This window comes from Aethalodelphis obliquidens, unplaced genomic scaffold, assembly GCF_003676395.1.
Source record: "Aethalodelphis obliquidens isolate GAN/ISIS:26980383/991018 unplaced genomic scaffold, ASM367639v1 scaffold89, whole genome shotgun sequence".
NCBI lineage: Eukaryota > Metazoa > Chordata > Mammalia > Artiodactyla > Delphinidae > Aethalodelphis > Aethalodelphis obliquidens.
Window position 1 is genome coordinate 5433115 of NW_020838033.1, and position 19398 is coordinate 5452512.

The 19398-nt window shown below is 44.5% G+C and overlaps 3 protein-coding genes across 8 annotated transcripts in view; 1 reads left to right on the forward strand and 2 right to left on the reverse strand.

Annotated features, from left to right (window-relative positions):
• Positions 1-91: 91 nt before the first annotated feature.
• On the reverse strand, positions 92-17496 carry KLHL11 (kelch like family member 11). Of its 5 annotated transcripts, XR_003430301.1 has the most exons (4): positions 16841-17486; positions 10632-12387; positions 501-562; positions 92-411 (listed from the first exon to the last, which is right to left on the reverse strand). XR_003430301.1 is itself a non-coding variant. In XM_027094393.1 (2 exons), the coding sequence occupies exons 1-2, from the start codon at positions 17383-17385 to the stop codon at positions 8361-8363; spliced, it is 675 nt and encodes a 224-aa protein (XP_026950194.1). In that variant the 5' UTR covers positions 17386-17496; the 3' UTR covers positions 6622-8360. The 5 variants fall into 5 exon arrangements, 2 of the variants coding, with proteins under 2 accessions (XP_026950194.1, XP_026950193.1); XR_003430302.1 differs by lacking the exons at positions 92-411; positions 501-562 and adding an exon at positions 6622-8490; XR_003430303.1 differs by lacking the exons at positions 92-411; positions 501-562 and adding an exon at positions 9063-9089.
• KLHL10 (kelch like family member 10) lies at positions 569-6436 on the forward strand. Its single transcript, XM_027094448.1, is given in 5 exon segments — positions 569-1006; positions 3410-3899; positions 4771-5388; positions 5675-5824; positions 6044-6436. Coding segments are annotated over 5 exon segments (1845 nt in total). The 5' UTR covers positions 569-812.
• An 898-nt stretch (positions 17497-18394) lies between the features above and the next one.
• Positions 18395-19398, reverse strand: part of ACLY (ATP citrate lyase) — a 42326-nt gene continuing 41322 nt past the window's right edge. For both annotated transcript variants that reach the window (XM_027094386.1, XM_027094385.1), the window contains one exon: positions 18395-19362. In XM_027094386.1, coding sequence (XP_026950187.1) covers positions 19268-19362 — 95 coding nt within the window. In that variant the 3' untranslated portion in view covers positions 18395-19267. The remainder of the gene's footprint in view (positions 19363-19398) is intronic.

Here is a 19398-nt window from a genome sequence, read left to right on the forward strand (position 1 = left end):
TCCGCGGGGCGGGGTGGGGGTGAGGTGCGGGGACGGGGAGCGGGTCCGGGGCGGGGGGTGGGGGGTGGACGGGGAGTGTCCCAAGAGGCTGGGGTTACGTGGGTGGGTGCCACTCTTTTTAGAACAAAAACCCTAACCGGAATGGACGTTTCCAGGCTTAAGGTTTGCATGAGCAAAAGGGCGCAGATGGGAGGGGGTGTGAAGGGGCCATAAGTGAGTTCTGTTGAAGATCCAGAAGGTGCTTCCTTCACGGGCCTCGCTCCTCATCACAGAAGATGAGTGACTCAGTCCAGAGGGCAGGAGGGCCCTGGACATCTGGGCCAGAATGAAAACCCATCAGCTTTACTTCTCCCTTCTGCCTCCTCTGACTCGGTTTCCTTGAACTCAGTGTCTCAGGAGCCAAGGGCCAAGCTGCGGAAGAAGGTAGATGGTTGCCACAGAGACGCCAAACTGAGCACCGGAAGCGGGCAGCAGGAGCTAGAGTGAATCAAAAGTCTTACGTGGTGTTAGTGGTCACATCCTGCTTCTGGTTGGTTGCAGAAGATGTGGGGTGGTCTTCAGCCTGAGTGATGCCATGGGGGCGGGGGGGGGGGGGGAGGAATGAGGACAGGGACAGGAGAGAGTTCCAGAACCTGACATCACAATCCTGAGAGTGATGTCACAGCGGGCCCAGGATTCTGGAACTTGGGCTGCCTGCTGGGCCCAATGTGAAAGGTGTAGTAGGAAGAAGGAGTGACAGCTGGCTAAAGGGCCCCGACCATCCTCCCCGACACCCTAGGAGAGCAGCCTGGCTCCCCTTGTCCCAGGGTGCCATGGAGATGGAGAGCATGGCGGCCTCCACAGGTTTCCACCAGCCTCACATGGAGAGGAAGATGAGTGCGATGACCTGTGAGATCTTCAACGAGCTTAGGCTAGAGGGCAAGCTCTGCGACGTGGTCATCAAGGTCAATGGTTTTGAGTTCAATGCCCACAAGAACATCCTCTGTAGCTGCAGTTCCTACTTTAGGTACAACAGGGTTGCTGGACTAAGCCAAAAGGGGGAATGGGGCTCATTCTGAGACATTTTGGTTCATTTCATATTTCCCACCCCATTATCTTAAGTTTAGGGACACTGTCAAAGCCCTGGGCTCCTGTAGACTGGCTCCTTTGTCTTCTGAAGAGGCACAGCTAGGGCCAGAGCCTCTTCTGTCTCATTTTCAACTAGATTTCAACCAACTATTGGTGGGCCAGATGCATTTTTTCTTTGATTTTCACCCAAACCAACGTTTGGGAAGGTTGGACACCTGTAGTGGGTTTCCTACTTAAACCTAGATGACAGTGCCACTCCAGCCACCCCTTAAGCCCCTATCTGAGACTATCTCAAACAGGGTGACAAATTAACAAGGACTGAGAGGGTGGGAAGGGGGATGAGGGGAAAGAACCAAGGAAATATTTTTCAGAAGAAAAAAGGAGTTTGAGCCAAAACTATTGTAACCCAGGAAGTAAAAGACCTATTTTGTTCATGAGCTGAAAATATGTGAGTACTCGGTTCCAATGAAGATATGATAAGTGCGTGCCACCCATTGCTAAAAATTCTCATTCATCTAGACCTAGAGCAGGGTATACAAAAAGACCAAATAGTGACTATTTTAAGCTTTGCAGGCCATACAGTCTCTGTCACAACTACTCCACTCTGCCTTTAGTAGGAAAGCAGCCACAGACAATACTAAATGAAAGGGCATGGCTCTGTTCCAATAAAATTATTTATGAATACCAAAATTTGCATTTAACTTCCAGGTGTCACAAAATATTTTCCCCCCAAAAGAAAAGAAAAAAATTTTTCCCCATTTAAAAATGTAAAAAATATTCTTAGCTCACGTGCAGTACAAAAACAAGAGTTGGCCTGAATTTGGCCAAGAGGCTGTAGGTTTTCAGACCTCTTCTCTAGAGAATTTGATCTCTGAGCCCACATTCCTTTAAACTTCCTAGAAAAAGGAAGGAAAAATATATTAGAGCAGGGACTTCTGTCCTCTGCAACACCTAGAGAAGTACCTAGCTACATAGTAGGGACCCAATAAGTTGTTGTGGAATAGTAGTCATTTTACTCATTCAATAATTATTTATGGAGTGCCCATTTTGTGACAGGTACTGGAAATAAAACAATGTATAAACATTCCTGTTCTCGTAAAGTTTACCTTCCAGTAGGGGGAACAGGCATTTAATAAATAAAATACATAATAGGTCATAAGTGCTAGGGAAAAAAAGGAAGATAGAGAGGGGTCAGTGGTAATTTTAAATAGGATTATCACTTTGCTGACAAAGTGACATTCGAGCAAAGACTTCAAGGGGCTGCGGTCTTGGGAAATAACGGAGATCTTGGGGGAGCCTTCCAGGCAGAGTACGAAGCAAAGTGCACAGATGGAAGCATCTCTGGTGTATTCAAGGAAAGCAAGGCCAGCAGGGCCGGAGCAAGGTGAGGAGGAAGGTGAGAGGAAATATGGTTAGAGAGGTATTCATGGTCCAGATCTCAGAGGTCTTTTGTAGTCCCTGGTAAGGACTTTGTATTTTACTCTGAGTAACAAGGGAAGTCAGTGGAAGGTTCTGAGCGGAAGAGGAGCATCAACTCATAAGGAGCATGCTGGTGTCTGGGATGAGACTATAAACTCTGGAGGTGTCAAAAGCAGAAGCAGAGAGATCAGTTGGGAGGTTTACTTCCAATAATCTAGGCAAGAGCTGGTGGTGGCTCACACCAAGAAGGTAGCAATGAGAGAGGTGAGAAGCGATCAGATTCTGGATATGTGTTGATTGAATAATACTTGGTTTTTTTTGTGTTTTTTTTGCGGTACGTGGGCCTCTCACTGTTGCGGCCTCTCCCGTTGCAGAGCACAGGCTCCGGACGCGCAGGCTCAGTGGCCATGGCTCACGGGCCCAGCCACTCGGCGGCATGTGGGATCTTCCCAGACCGGGGCACGAACCCGTGTCCCCCCAGTCGGCAGGCGGACTCTCAACCACTGAGCCACCAGAGAAGCCCAATAATACTTGTTTTAAAAGTGTATTTGCTCAAGTTTAATTTCCTTAATTAAGATAGAATTTGGTGGGCAATGGGCTGAGACAGAAAAAGACCTCGGTCTTACTCACAGCTGTAGATACCAGTTTCTCCATCCACAAAATGGGAAAAAGCCTACTTATCATGAAGATAGGAATAAAAGTGACCAAAGTCAAAGTTCTTGGAAAGATTCTCTTGACCACTGTATAGAACCTACCCTCCTCCCCCCGCTTCCTCACGCCAATTTATTTCCAATTTACTTATTGTGCACACTATTTGGAAAATGTCCAAATGTCCCACAACAAGAGAAGGTGGCGGGGGTAGGGAACATGGCAAACTAGAGAGAAGTATTTCAGTGACTGCTAGTTTCTTTCTTTCTTCCAGAGCTTTGTTTACAAGCGGCTGGAACAACATTGAAAAGAAGGTATACAACATCCCTGGCATTACCCCCAACATGATGAAGCTAATTATCGAATATGCGTACACCCGGACCGTCCCCATCACACCAGACAACATGGAGAACCTGCTGGTTGCTGCAGACCAATTTAACATCATGGGTATTGTCAGGGCTTGCTGTGAGTTCCTCGAGTCGGAGCTGTGTTTGGATAATTGTATCGGCATCTGCAAGTTCACAGACTACATCTACTGCCCTGAGCTGAGGCGGAAGACCTACACGTTCATACTGCACAACTTTGAGGAGATGGTGAAAGTCTCAGAAGAGTTTTTAGAGCTCTCAGTCACTGAACTTAAGGATATCATTGAGAAAGATGAACTCAACGTCAAACAAGAAGATGCTGTATTTGAGGCCATTGTAAAATGGACTTCTTATGACCCCCAAAATAGGAAGCAGCATATTTCAGTCTTGCTTCCCAAGGTCGTTTAGTTATTCTTTTGTGGGATGCTTAATTGTTTTTTTTTTTTTTTTTTTTTTTTTTGCCTGTGCCACATGGTTTGTGGGATCTTAATTCCACAACCAGGGATCGAACCCATGCCCCTGCAGTGGAAGCTCGGAGTCCTAACCACTGGACTGCCAGAGAATTCCCTTAATTGCTCACTTTTGATTCATTTATCCCAGAGGGATTGTCCCAAGAGCCATACTCAGATGTTTGACAGATTCCAAGGCTGTAGTTATACTTACATATACTTATATATGTACCTCTACAGAAGGCATCCCCTGCTATTCTCTGGAATTTTGCAATTTTCTTTGCCCTTGACATTGCTAGTTCCTTCTGCTCCAGTTATATTCTCTTTGACCAAGATTCTCCCTGGTAGTGGGGGAAGGAGAGGGCAGGCCTTCAAAAGAATTCTAAAGGGTCTTCCTCTCACCCCTTTCCTTCTGTGAGTTTCCCCAACCAAAACAGGAGTTGGACAAGAAACCAGATCATGAGCATTGCACTCAATTGTAGCCATTTGGTGCTAATTCATGTTATTTTACATATAGAGACATAGATATCCAATTACTGAATAATGACCACAGCTTTTTCTGGTCTAATAGTCCTGTCCAGGGGCCAAGGAATGGACTAGCTCTGTGACCACTTGAGGTGGCTTCTATCTCGTTCATTCTCAGCATCCAATGTATACCACCTCCAAAACACAAATATTTAAACTGTGAGCTGTAAATTACAAAAACAAAACAAAACATGATCCTACTGCATTCGGAGAAGACTGTAAAACTGCGGGCTTAAGGACATGGGTTTTCCAGACACCACACCTAGTCTGAATGACTTTCTCTATTTCCTTCTTAGGTTCGCCTGGGTCTAATGCATGCTGAATACTTCATGACCAATGTTAAGATGAATGACTATATCAAAGACAGCGAGGAATGCAAGCCAGTCATCATTAATGCACTGAAGGCCATGTATGACCTAAACATGAACGGATCTTCTAATTCTGACTTCACCAACCCACTCACCAGGCCCCGCCTGCCCTACGCCATCCTATTTGCAATTGGTGGCTGGAGTGGTGGGAGCCCCACCAATACCATTGAGGCATATGATGCTCGGGCAGACAGATGGCTGAATGTCACTTGTGAGGAAGAGAGTCCTCGTGCCTACCACGGGACAGCTTATTTGAAAGGCTATGTTTATATCATTGGGGGGTTCGATAGTATAGACTATTTCAATAGTGTCAAGCGTTTTAACCCAGTCAAGAAAACGTGGCACCAGGTATCCCCGATGCACTCCAAGCGTTGCTATGTCAGCGTGACAGTCCTCGGTAATTTTATTTATGCCATGGGAGGATTTGATGGCTATGTGCGTCTCAACACTGCTGAACGTTATGAGCCAGAGACCAACCAATGGACACTCATTGCCCCCATGCATGAACAGAGGAGTGATGCGAGTGCCACAACACTCCATGGAAAGGTAATACCCCAGGGGAAGGGGGGGTTAGGAGATGTGAAAGCAAACAGGCCTGGAAATAATGGATGGAAAACAGAAGTGGCAGTGTTCACTTTGCAATACTAACTCCTTCATCAAATGACTATCTTTTCTGATTTTACTTATTAAAAAGCAATGCGTGCACATGTGGAAAAAAGAAACTCAGACTGAAGACTGGCATCAGAAGTGTCCCCTGCCCCAGCCACCACCATATACACACCCTTTCTTTCTACTCCCCAGTTTTAATAATCTTGGAACTCTCTTCACACAGGTCTACATATGTGGTGGGTTTAACGGAAATGAATGCCTGTCAACGGCAGAAGTGTACAACGCTGAGAGTAATCAGTGGACAGTCATAGCACCCATGAGAAGCAGGAGGAGTGGAATAGGCGTAACTGCTTATGGAGAACACGTATATGCGGTGAGTTCCTTTTGTACAACAAAAATTATAGCCCTACATTTCCTATTAGCAAATAGGTTTACACTACCACTGGGAAGAATCTGAAAGCTTCTTTCCATGGAAGATAGTGGAAGAGGGAGGTATGAAATCACTGGTCCCCCCCGCCACCCCCAAAGAGGGCATCCTCAGCAAACAGAAGCGATGGTTAACAGCCAGCTGTGTTTCCTCTGCTGTCCACAGGTAGGCGGCTTTGATGGAGCTAATCGACTTAGGAGTGCAGAAGTCTACAGCCCAGTGGCTAATATCTGGCGCACAATCCCCACTATGTTTACTCCTCGTAGCAATTTTGGTATTGGGGTGGTAGACGACCTCTTGTTTGTGGTGGGTGGCTTTAATGGCTTTACCACCACCTTTAATGTTGAGTGCTATGATGAAAAGACCGAAGAGTGGTATGATGCTCATGACATGAGCATATACCGCAGTGCTCTGAGCTGCTGTGTGGTACCAGGGCTGGCCAACGTTGAGGAATACGCAGCTAGACGAGGCAACTTCACAGGATTAGCACTGCGCGATGAAGTAAGGCATTCCGCCTCGACAAGTACCCTACCTGTATGAGCCTCTTCACTTAGCTAATAAAAAGTCTAAGCAAGCAATAAGAATTTTCTTTTAAATAAATGCAGTGTTTAAACTTCTAAGAGTATTGGAAAATGTTCAACTTAAGGGAGCCAAGGGTTGCATGACTGAAGGGAATAAGAGGGGAGGAAGAAAGCAATTATATTCAATGGTGCAGAGTTAAAAAGGAAAAATCACAGTGCAAATCAGCTCTAAAGAAATACATTTATTTAAAACTTACATTGAGATGATTAGTAGCTATAACACAGAACAAGATAGCTTTAGGAACATAAAACAAGCTATTTTACAATGTAATGTCTCAAAGTGTCCTAAATTCTATATCTCCTCTGACTTAAGGGGGGGGCAGTCAAGATTATACTTGCAGTAGATAGGGGCTTGATACTGTCAGCCCAGAAAACTCACTATATCAACTGGAACTAAATATTTATTTTACAAATAACTCAAAGAGCCCCAGCACATGGATCATAAGATCTTCAACCATGTAGCAAGCACTACTTTTCAGGAGTGCATTATGCAGGAGGATTAAGTTAACAAGTGCTCTACTGTATGTGCTTCACTGTCAGACATTTCCAGTAATGGTCATGGAGAGTAAGACAAAAGCTCTACAAAGGTAATCAACAAAGAGTGGTTATTTGCTATCTAATTAAATTCCTTGAAGCAAAATGACGATTCTGTTATTGTTATTGTATTACATCACGACTATGAGCTGTTTTATTTCCAATGACCAAAACATATTATAATAGTAAGCATTATAACAAAAACAAAAATGGACTATTCTCAAGAAAGTAACAAACTGGAGTGATGAACTGTGACAGAATGTTTAACAGTTTAAAAAAGGAGAGACTGAATTGTTTCTCCAAATATTCTACACTTAAATGACAACCTATACACACCCTATGTTTCTAGTGTAGGCAGAGAACTTGCTTCACAATTCTACATATTTGGAAAAGACGTGAAATGTGGCCGATACGCTTAGTTTGAGGCAAGTACAAAAAAAACCTCCCTTTGGTTATGCTCGATTAGGCCAAGTAACTAAAATATACAATTCAGCTTATGTGTCTACCAATAGTATAGTGTTCATATTAGAATTATGAAGCAGAGAATGAAGTATTTACACATACCACGTCTACACTAGCAAGAAACATAAAGAGGAAAAAAAGTGTGCCCTAGAAACTGCCTTACCAGCAGCCTGAGGAGTTTAATATACAGAAGAACAGAAATCTGCCATAAACACTATCTTTCTATCTCTTCAAACTTCTGTCCTACATAAAAAAAGATTTCAAAATTTTTTTGGTCCCAGAAATACAATACAAAATCAAGTAATCAAGACAAAACTGATGTCAATGAATTTTGAGGGTTTTTTTTTTTTTTTTTTAGCAAAGTAGTTTTGAATTGGCACAGCAAAAGCAAAGTTGGGTATCAAGATACACAAGACTAATCATGCAAACAACTGCAAGTGAGATGTATTACTTAAACACTAAGCTCATGACTGACATTCTCAATATATACACTGATTTTTTTTTTTTAAACCGTGGTGGGGTAGGTATAGTTAAAGGATATCCATTCTAAGAAGCAGCCTCACTCATATAGTTATTACTTTTTGGTATAATCAATTCCTCTCTTTTCCTTCTACAAAACAAAAACAAAAGCAAAAAAGGTTTGCTTGAATACATATTAAGCTGTCTTTTTAAAGCTGCATTTTTAACTTCTTAAGTTATCAAACACAATCTTTAAGGTTTCATCAAAAAGGAAATTTCTTTCCCAAAGAGCCACTTTAGGCTGGTCATCATAATCAGAACCTTTCCAAATACTGCAGGAAGTTACTTCCAGTTTAGAATTTCAGAATGTCAGCCTTGAACAGATTTAAGCAAATCTGGTTTCTTTCCTTATTAACAAGTTAGTTAGGATATTTCAGAAACACAAGTTACTGATGTGAAATCACACATGTGAATTCAAATATGAAAATTAGGAATTCAGTAGTCAGGAACCCTGCACACATCGTCATGCAAGGAAGGAAGGACTTACCCTCTCTTTCCAGCCATGGCCTCGGCTGCCTGCCGAGTTAAAAAACAACAGTTTCAATCACGTTTTCAAAACCAGATTCTACCTAAATCTTATGAGTTATGACTTCCGCCACATCATGTGAAAAAAAGATAACCCTACAAATAACTTGGTAATGACTGTCTCAGAAGACAACTCTGAGACAAAAAAAAAAAGGCAATCAAAAACCTTACACCCTTCTGGAGAGAAACTGGCACCTTAGTGAGCTACTAAATTATTTCAACAGCACCAAGAAAAGGCAGTTTGCTAGCACAGTCTATCAGAGAGAAATGAGAACTTCATTCAATGAGCTTTCCTGTCTTACTTGCATAGACCTCTCACAACTACTTAGCACTTCTCAGAATCCAAATAGCTTTTATTAAAATAACTACAAATAAATGGAAATTAAGAAAACAGTAGAGGTGGGGTAGGATAATATATCCTCATATAGAAATAGACTTGCAGGGCTTCCCTGGTGGCGCAGTGGTTGAGAGTCCGCCTGCCGACGCAGGGGACACGGGTTCGTGCCCCGGTCCGGGAAGGTCCCACATGCCGCGGAGCGGCTGTGCCCGTGAGCCATGGCCGCTGGGCCTGCGCGTCTGGAGTCTGTGCTCTGCAGTGGGGGAGGCCACAACAGTGAGAGGCCCGCGTATCGCAAAAAAAAAAAAAAAAAAAAAAAAAGAAATAGACTTGCAGTCTCCCATCCCTACCCCGGCCTAAATTAAATGGTTTTAAAGCAGATTTCCAACACATTATTGAAAAACTTTGTCCTAGGCAGGGATACCGATTCAGAAATTTCAGTTAAGCTCTTAGTATAGAGTCCAAGGGCTAAACATTAATAGTCTCACAGCACACTGAGAGCTAAAATTCCTGGTTGTGCTTTTTTTCCTTTTGATGTTTGATCCAACTAATAAGATTAACTATAATGGACTAGGGGGAAAAAAAAATCACTGTACTTGGAATTCACCTTCTAGAATGGTATTCCAGAATGTCTAAGAAGGTAGAGACATTCTGAAAGAAACAAGAAAAGTATACTGGACCCACACTTCAAACCGTTAGAGCAGGAGTCCCTTATGTTAACTGAGTGCTAAAAGTCAACCTAAGTGCTAATTTGCATAAAGCCTGGGCGCAGATAAGAATATCAGAAGAATGCATAAAAATAAATAAAAGATAACCAAAGTGATAAATTTTTAAGAGCCATAATTATGCGCCCAAATGTAGTATTCTAGGCTCAGGCAAAGTTCCAATGAAAGTCTAGGGCAACTGGATAAAACATTGTAATAATCCAGGCTGAGAAATAATAAGGCTTCTCTTTAGCAACATTTCTCTAAGTTGTTACTTCCTTCCCATTTTGAAGAAAGTTTCTTTTAGAAAGGAGTGGTAAGGATTCCATACAATATGCGTCAGAGCAAAAGTTCAACTTGAAGGCATTGTGTCGATTGTCATGGGCATTATTTACACTCATTAATTTATCTTCAAATAAGCCTGCAACTCCCGAAAAAAGCGTTTTTAAATTTTTCGGTGCCTTTGATTTCTTACTCTAGACTAATAATACTTTTCTTCTTAGAGAAATAAATCTCACAGATATGACTTCCTCTGTATTCAATCAGTCAGCTAAAGATCAGTACTCTTGCCAACTACCACTGTCTCAGAGCGATGACTTGAAGTTTATAACACAGTTGCTAAAGAAATGAAAAATACTCAAAAAATGCATGAGCCAATCACAAAGTTCTTATCAATCATCTCTTCTAGAAATAAACAAGACAGCATTTGTAGATAAACAAATATAAAAAAGTATCAATGCAAACATTCTGAAATCACCTTGCTGAAATACTGTGCTTTTCCCTTCAAATTTCAATCTCACTATTGCACATACCTCCTGTAGATGACGGCTCAATGCATAAATTCTGATCTTGTCAAAACCAACCATTCGGGAAAAAAATGAAAAAGATTATCAAAGTAAATGTGCAAATATAACTGGTGCTTAAAGCATGTTCAAAACATAAGACCCTAAGACAAAGGAGTTAAAACTTGCTGGCAGACAAACAGTCAAGTAACTACACCTGGTTTTTCCACTTATCTTTAGTAAGATCTTATTCAGCTAATACACACGCAAACCAAAGATGGATAAAGACTGCAAACTAACAAAAATTACCATGTATTGAATTGATCTTCCCATTCTTCAGTTTTTGACTATATCTCCTTTATATGGGGCGATAATCAGTTCGTGTAGAAAATAAGTTATTGACATACTTTTTCAAGTAACAGTCTGGGTATCTTCAGCCTCATGAACAGGTATAACGGTTTTGAGCTGCACATATCAGAGAACCTAGCATTCTATCTGAGAGCTTGGCACTCGTCGCATGTTTAGGGCGTGTCGATGTATTTCTTGCATCTGTCTGATCCGGTCCTTCTGCCACATTAAGTTTTGAGGCATAGGATATCTCTGAGTGCCATGCAAGTACCGGTATGGGATTCTCACATGGCAGGCAGTGGCTCTACAACGAGGCTGTGGCATGGGAGGAAGAAGCATCCACCTCTTTCTCTCGGCACAATATCGGTAAGCTTCTTTCCGATACTGTTTGTCAATATCGTCACTGTTTTTCCAGCCGCCAATAATGAAAACGTCATCTTTGTAATAGCAAATGGCCGCTCCTTCGATGCTTAGGACTTCTGGAGGTAAGCTTTCAAGGATCTCATCGGAAACTTGGCTGGCAATTTTTCTTACTGCCTCTTCATTTTCTAAAGAATAACTCTTGGGACAGCATGAGGCTGTCTGATAAAAGTTTGAATTGACCACAGACATTTGGAAAAAGCAGTAATTGTCAATAAGTGGCAAAGATTCCACATCTTGCCACTGTCGAGTCTCCGTATCATAACAAGTGATGACAGCCTTTAATCCGTCTTCAGTGTCCCGGTCCACAGGAGTGCGGGCAGCGATGTACACAAACCGGTCTTCAATGGCTAGTGCTTTAACATCTCGAAGAATCTTTGGTGCTGATTCCAAGTTGTGCCATTTATCAAGCTCGGGATTATAAACAGTCACATCTTTAAAACCAGGACTGAAGTTGCCATGTCCTCCAATGCTGTATAGCTTCCCTTTGACTTCTGTTAGTCCAAAAGAATGCTTCCTTGTCATCAGACTACAAACGTGTTCCCAGGTATTCAAGTTTGGGTTATACCTTTCCACAGTTTTAGCAAACCCTGGTTCCATCGACCCAGCAACATACACGTAGGATTCTGTTACTGCAACAGCATGTCCATCAAGGTGATTATGAATATGGGGTAGGTTTACCCATCTGTCCTCATCGACAAAATATCCCACACATTCACTTAAATAGTCCCCTCCTTCTGACACGCCTCCAATAACCATGATCACGTCCATGTTTTGCCCATAGCGAGGTAATAATGAGACATGAGAAGCAGGATGCTGGAACGTGCCAGACTGTATATTCTCGGCTCTAAGAGCATGCCTCTCCACTGCGTCGGCCACTAACTTGACACAAACTTCATTATTGGCCACCAGCCTCTCTGGTTTGACATGACGAGTAAGGTAAGTAGGTTTCATCTGGGACAATCTGAGCAATTTAAAAAGTTCTTCAAAGTATCTCTCTCTCTCTTCAGCATTTCTCTGAACCCATTTCAAAACGGTTTCAAATAGAACCTCTTCAGAATCAACTGTAATCTCCAAGTCTGACAGCCAGTCTCGAATGAGGTGGAAAGGTAAAGTATAAAATTCCTCATCCTGAATTACTTTGTGGAAGTTTCTCCGTATCATATCCGCAGCTTTCAGAGCAAGCTGGCTTAGAGTATACATGTGAGCTAAACTATGAATGGCCACACAATTAGACAGATGAAGTTTTTTCTTGAGAAATTCTCCACAAAATTCTTTTAAACGAATTAATAGGAACCTAAAATCAAGAAAAAGAGAAAGAATTTTCAAATGTGCATATTTTATGTGGCTGTACTTTTGAGAGCATCTGAATTATAAACTGAAATGTAAGCTTCATCTCACTTCATGCACAACACCTGAAAAAGCATATCCTCCCAAATTAAAAAGGATTGTGCTGAAAAGTAGGTTTAAAAGCATATATAAAAATCATCTTTATATATTTTAAATGATTTCCATTAGATAGTTTATATGTACTATATATTACACAAAGTATGTATAATACACACACACACAGAATTTTTGATTATGTAAGGTGTTTCAGAACATATCCTTCAATAAAGTGCAACAGTCCCACACTTTATTTCCACTTTAACTTGCCCTTGGCAAAGGCAAATCCCTATCCAAGGTTGTCTCTGCCATCCTGCCCTAGTCCTTTGCCAGCAACCAGCCTCTTCTTAGGTGAGGCTGGGTCTCAGTGAAGAGAATTTCTTTAGCATCAGCTACATGGTACAGGAACTGTGACTCCTGGGAGGCTGTCTGGTCAGCTCTCAGAGGGAATGGCGGTGCAGGCTTTGTGTCAGAGGTTTTAATCCTCTCTTCACCAGAGCTTTCTCCTTGAGTAGCCCAGGGGTGGGGGCAGGGGTGGTGCTCAGGGGTTTTGTCCTGAGCTGGGTTCTCATTAAAGCAGGTGAGGCAAGGCAAACGAAAACATCTGAAGAAGCCAGGAAATAAAACAACAACAGAAAACGTGTAGGATGGTCCACGTTACAAAAGTAAAGAAAGTAGTTTGGCATGTAGCTGACTAGATGTTGTTTGCTCACATAAATTAATCTGGCAGAATTCAGCCCCAGGGGTGGCCAATTTGAGACCACTGCTGAAGAGTAAGTCCCCAGAACTGAGAACATTAAATAATGTAAGAACGACTTCATCGGGACTTCCCTGGGGTCCAGTGGTTAAGATTCCGTGCTTCCACTGCAGGGGACGCGGGTTCCATCCCTGGTTGGGGAACCAAGATCCCACAGGCCGCTTGGCACGGCCAAAAAAGGAAAAAAAAAAGGAATGACTTCATCAGTCCAGGCCTCTCTCACTTCAGTAACCATTTGCTATTGTGATTATTGTGCTTAATAACTGACTGCGATATGAAGATGAATCTCAAGACAGGCTCCCTTCACCCTCTCCAGAGAACACACCATCTCAGACATAAAACAGAGACAAGGTTGAGTGGTAAGAGCTCTAGTGGCTCTCAAACATGTCGGTGCCAGGGTCACTCACTCCTGGGCTGCCCCACCCCCTACTTCTGATTTTTGGCAGGCACTCCAGGTAAGCCGACACGTATCCCCTTGGACAGGTATTTGGAAACACTGCTCTATGAAAACAATAGCTACTGTATACTGGGCACGCGCCATGTGACAGGCATCATGCTGGGCACTTCCTATTATCCCTTCAGGTTGTAGGTGCCTGCAAGGTAGGTGTGATCAACAGAAAGAGTATATGGGGGGAGGTGGGGAGGTAGTAAAGGAATCCTGCCTCAGAGCTGATGGGTGAGGTTGGATGTGATGGTTGCAGGGCGCTTAGTGCCAAACACAAGGCAGCTGCTCAGCAACTGACATATGGAGAGAAGTTAAAGTGTTAAGTCAACTGCCTGGGGTGTTCTCTCCTCTCCTCACCCCAATTCTCCAGTAAAGCAGCAGTAAATCTGAAAGAACACAAGCTCACATGACAGAAGCAAACGCGGCTTGAATGAGTGCAATGACCCTTCTCTATCCATCTGCATTCAACAAACCTCCCTCTCTTCTCTCAGACCTACATCCACCCACCCAACCCCACCCTCAAATAGATGACCCAGTCTCATGCTTTGAGAAAACAGAAGCAGTCAGGCAGAAACTTCATTTTCCCACTACCTTTTTTTTTTTTTTGGCCACACCTCGCAGCTTGTGGGATCTTAGTTCCCCGACCAGGGATTGAACTCGGGCCCCGGCAGTGAGAGCACCTAGTCCTAACCACTGGACTGCCGGGGAATTCTCTCCCACTATCCAATCTGTCTGCCTAACAGCTGTACCCTATACTCTGCCTTCCCAGTCCAACTTCTCCACTTTTAATATGGATTCCATCCCCTTCTTGGTTTCAAGGACTTTGGTCCTATAACATCAATTTCTCCTCTTCCACAGCTTCATTTTCCATCAGCACACAAACACGCTCCACTATCTCCTGTCTTGGGGTTGGGGGGGAAGACCTTCCTGGACTCCTCTCCACACATGTCCATGTGTATCATTTTTCTGGTCCTCTTGACAGTCAGACTTAAATGGCTCTTGTCGGTGCCATCAGGGACCTCTATTATCACCAAATCCAATGATCACTTACAGTTGACAGAGCTGACATGATTGGCTACTCCCTCCTTGACACACTTTAGGCTTCCATGGGATCAGTCTCCTCTGCTGGTTCCTCTTTACCATTCTGGAGAACCCCAGGGCTCAGTCCCGCTGTTTCTCTTTTCTATCTAGACTCTCTTCCTAAGTAATTTCATCCAGTCCCGAGGCTTTAATTACCACCTATTGCTAATTTCCTTCCAATCTGTAGCTCCCAGTGCTCTTCTATACAACTGCCTACTAGACACTTCCTGGACCAAAAACCAAACTCCTGATTTTCCTCCCAAACACTTTCCTGCAGTCTTTCACATCTTAATAAATAATGAACGAACTCCATCTTTCCAGTGGGTCAAAAAACTAGCAGTCTTTTCCCTAACCCCCCACATCAAATCCATCAGCAAATGCATCTCCTCTGCCTTCAAAATATGTCTAGAATCAAAGCATTTCTCATCACTCTTCCTTCTCCCTCCTCAATCCAAACCTCCACCACCATTGCCACAACCTCCTAAACTAGTCTCTCTGCTTCTGCCCTTGCAGCCCCTTCCCCACCACCTCATCCTTTTTCTCAACACAACAGCATTCTCCAAATCAAAGTGCATCATTCCTCTAGCCCAAACCTTCCCATGTCATTCAGAGTAAGAGCCCAAGTCCTTCCACAGGCTGACAAGGCCCTGTGGGATCCGGATCCATCCCCATTACCACCTTCAGGCCTCTCCTACTCCTGTCACCCTGCATCCCTTTGATTCAGCCACACTGGCCTCCTGCTATTCTCTAACACCCAGACAAGCACCACCTCAGGACAAGCACCTGTGTCCCCAACCTGAAACACCCTTAACCTCACTTCCTTCGGTTCTTTGCAAAATGTCTTCTTCACAAGGATTTCTCTATCCATCCAATTTTAAAAACAGCTCCTTTACACCAGCACTTTCTATATGCCCCACCATCCTTCATTTTTCAAAACAGCTCTAGCAATCACCTAACATGCTGTTTTATTTATTGTCCATCTACCAATGTAAGTGCAATGTGGAAAGGGACTTTCGTCTGTTTTGTTCACTGCTGAATTCCCAGCAGCTTAGAACCCAGTGTCTGAACTGATGCATAATAGGTACTCAATAGGTATTTGTTCAAATAACGAATGTGTAACATAATACCGCCCCCAAAGACTCCGCCCCACCTCCAAACTGCATTCACCTGCCTCCTACCTAGTCTCTGGAACATCCATCTGGGCCCCCTACAATCCATCTTCCCCAGCAGCAGGATCATCTTTAAAAATATTTAAATCAGATCATTTCTTTAGCCAGCTTCCCATTACCCAGTAAAATCCAAACTCCTTTTCCCAACGCATTTCACACACCCTTCTCCCCTTCATCCACTAGATCACTGAGTTTTCCTTTTTTACTTCTTCTCTAAGCCAAATGAGATCCCGCCCGAGGGCCTTTGCGCTATCTGCCAGAAATGGTCATTCCCCATGTTTGCATGGCCAGTACTCCGTTGCCGTTTAAAGGTCTGTTTAAACGTCACCTCCTCAGAAAGGTCTTTCCTCTACGCAATCACTATCCTTTCATCCTTTTTATTTTATTTTAATTTATTTTATTTGCGGTACGCGGGCCTCTCACTGTTGTGGCCTCTCCCGTTGCGGGGCACAGGCTCCGGACACGCAGGCTCAGCGGCCATGGCTCATGGGCCTAGCTGCTCCGCGGCATGTGGGATCTTCCCAGACCGGGGCACGAACCTGTGTCCCTGCATCGGCAGGCGGACTCTCAACCACTGCGCCACCAGGGGAGCCCCCTTTCATCCTTTTTAAATGTCAACACAGTACTTATTACATGCGGACCTTCTTCTTCATTGCCTTTGTCCCTTCACCTGGAGTCTGACAGGGTGCCCTCGCCGGACTGGCAGGTTGCAACCTCAGCACCCAGCGCAGGGGCGGCCCCACAGCACACAGCAGGCGCTCAATAAGTATCAAACGAATGCACTTCGTCAGGGCTCACTCGAGCCCACCCTGGACACTGTCCTCCCCGCCTTCTCCTGCGCCCTCCCTGGATGCGGCCCTCGGTCGGCGAGCATCCCCACCCCCGCCCTGCACATCCCGCCTTCGCCACCTACCTGTCGGCCAACTCCAGCACCTCGTGCACACTGCCCGTGCTGACGCGGATGCGCCCGGTGTACATGTACTCGATAACAGCTTCCACCGTGTCGGGTTCGGGCCCGGGCTCGGAGCTCCACTTGCGCATCTCCACCCGGCCCGAGCGGGACTCGGAAAACTGGCCCGAGAGCAGGGGCGTGAAGTACTCGGTGGCGGCGGCCAGCACCGAGCGATGGGCCCGGAACTCGCGGCCTCCCGCACCGCCGAAGCACAAGGTAATGTCGCAGAAGAGGCCCTGGCGCCGCTGCTCGTTCTGCCTCCATGACAGCTCCGAGCAGTGAGAGCTGCACTCGAAATCCTCGGCCTCCGGGCCCGGGTCGCCCCCGCTTGCTTCCATTGCAGACAAGCCAGGCCCAGGTCCGAAGTCCACCGTGCCGCTGCCTCTGACTTCGGCGGCCAGCCCCGCCGAGCCGGCGGCGGCCGTCTCCATGCTCTCCATCTCTAGCACCTGCAGAGATGCAGCCGCAGCCGCCGCTGCCGCTGCCGCCACCGCCGCCGCCGCCATCTTGACGCCGCCGCCCCCGACCCCGCAGTCCCCGAAGGATCCGGCAGTCCTGGTGCGACACAGAGGGATTCTGGGAATAAATAGTGGGCGCGGGGCGGAGCCGGCCGCCGCTGGGTCTGCGCATGCGCCCCCCCGCCCTAACGCGTCCCCCTCAGGTCAGGTGCAAACGTAATGCTCCCCGGTTATGACAGTCTCCCCGGGGGCCGCCCATCCACACGCCCTTGGGAGGATGGCTGTTTCCATCCCCTTAGAGAGCAGCGTGCTCTTCGTGATCGTTTGGTAAAACAAAAGCCCCCTTAGACCCTCACCCAGTGTTGTCTTGGGTGGCAACACTGGATTTTTATTTAAAAGTTTAGAATGGCCTTGGAGTAAAAATTGAAAAAGAAAAAAAAGACTCGAGACTGAGCCCCAGTTAAGTGGATGCGGGTGAGCAAGTTACTTATTATCTCTGAACTAATTTATCTTTCTAAAAAATGGGATACTATCTAGATTGGAAGACCGCTGTGAGGATTAAATGAGATGCTTGTCAGGTGTTTTACATAGTGCTTGGTCCACAGTTACTGTTCCATACATAGTTGTTAAAAAGATAAATAAAAGCCACTTTGGGGCTTTAAGCAAGGGAGTGGCTCAATCAGATGCCTGTTTTAAAATGTCGCTGGTGGCTGTGTGGAGAATGGACCGTAAGGGGACAAAAGTGGAACTAAGGGCACTAAGTTATCAGACCAGATATGGGTAGATCAGAGGGGTAAATCGACAGGACTTGGCAACCAGAGAAGTGAAGGCAGGCTTTTGGCTTGAGTATCTAAGTAAAGCTTTGGTTCCCATTCACTGAGAAATGGAAGGTACAGATTCACGGGAGAAGACAGTGGGGGTTTTTTGAAGATAGTATTTTGATTCTTTTTTTTTTAAGAGATGGACGAACATTTTTAAAACTACTTGTAGTAAAACTATTAGAAAGTACACTTCAAAGGAATGCAGATGAAAGGAAATGGATGACATGTAACAGCAGTATGTTTTCATTGTTACTATATAGTTTATTTAAACCAAACTATGATAATACAGAGGAGAGACTGAGGTGGCAGCTGCCCAGAATCTTTGTGGATTACAGATGCAAACTGAGGACAAGTCGATAACAGACAAGTCAGTTGCATAAATACAGAGAATGTCAAGACACAAGACATTTCACAGCTTTTTGCTTGGCGCTTCCATTTTAAACATATGTATGTTATGACTTTACATTTTAAATTACTGCTCCACGTATTCTGTAACAATGGCTAAGGATGCAATGGATCCAGTGTCCCCCTGACATTGGTCTGCAACATGGAACATTTCAGGGGGATACCAAACAAACTCTTAACACACAACATACGAAAAGATCCTAAAAAAAAAAAAATCAGATTAATACAATGCTCTTCAGGTTATATGAGGAGGGCGAAAAGGAAAAACAACATATTAGGGGTCCTTTAAGTGGAGAGTATCTTGAGGTCTTAAAAGTGTCATTCCCTTCCTTCAAGGGGAAAACATTTTTTTAACTAATGGAAAAAAGAAAGCAACATTGTAACACCCTACAATGAGGAAAAACACTATCCTGACAGTGCTTAGATGCTTCCATATAATAAATACAGCGGGTAGCAAAGCAAATGTTACAAGTATTGGCTGGGTTCTTATTTCTATGCTTATAAAAAAAATATTAAGCTTCTTTGTGTAGACTGAACACTGTTAGCCTGTGGGTGTTGGTCTTCGGTGCCTGTACACTGGTGGCTGTTTACATTCCAGGCCCACCCTTGAAGCAAGCTCCAGTGCCAGCTGTCTGTGGCTATTTCCCGGGGGTGGGGGGAGGCGTTCTCGTCTTCACTTTACTGTGGCAGGGTTCCTGGCTCCATTACATGCTCATGTGCTCCGGAAGAACGTATGAGATATCATCCCATGGGTGACGATACAGCCCCTGCTTCAGCCTCTTCTGATCGAGATAGTGTCCTAACATGAAGCAAACGCATCTTTTTGTTAAGAGTT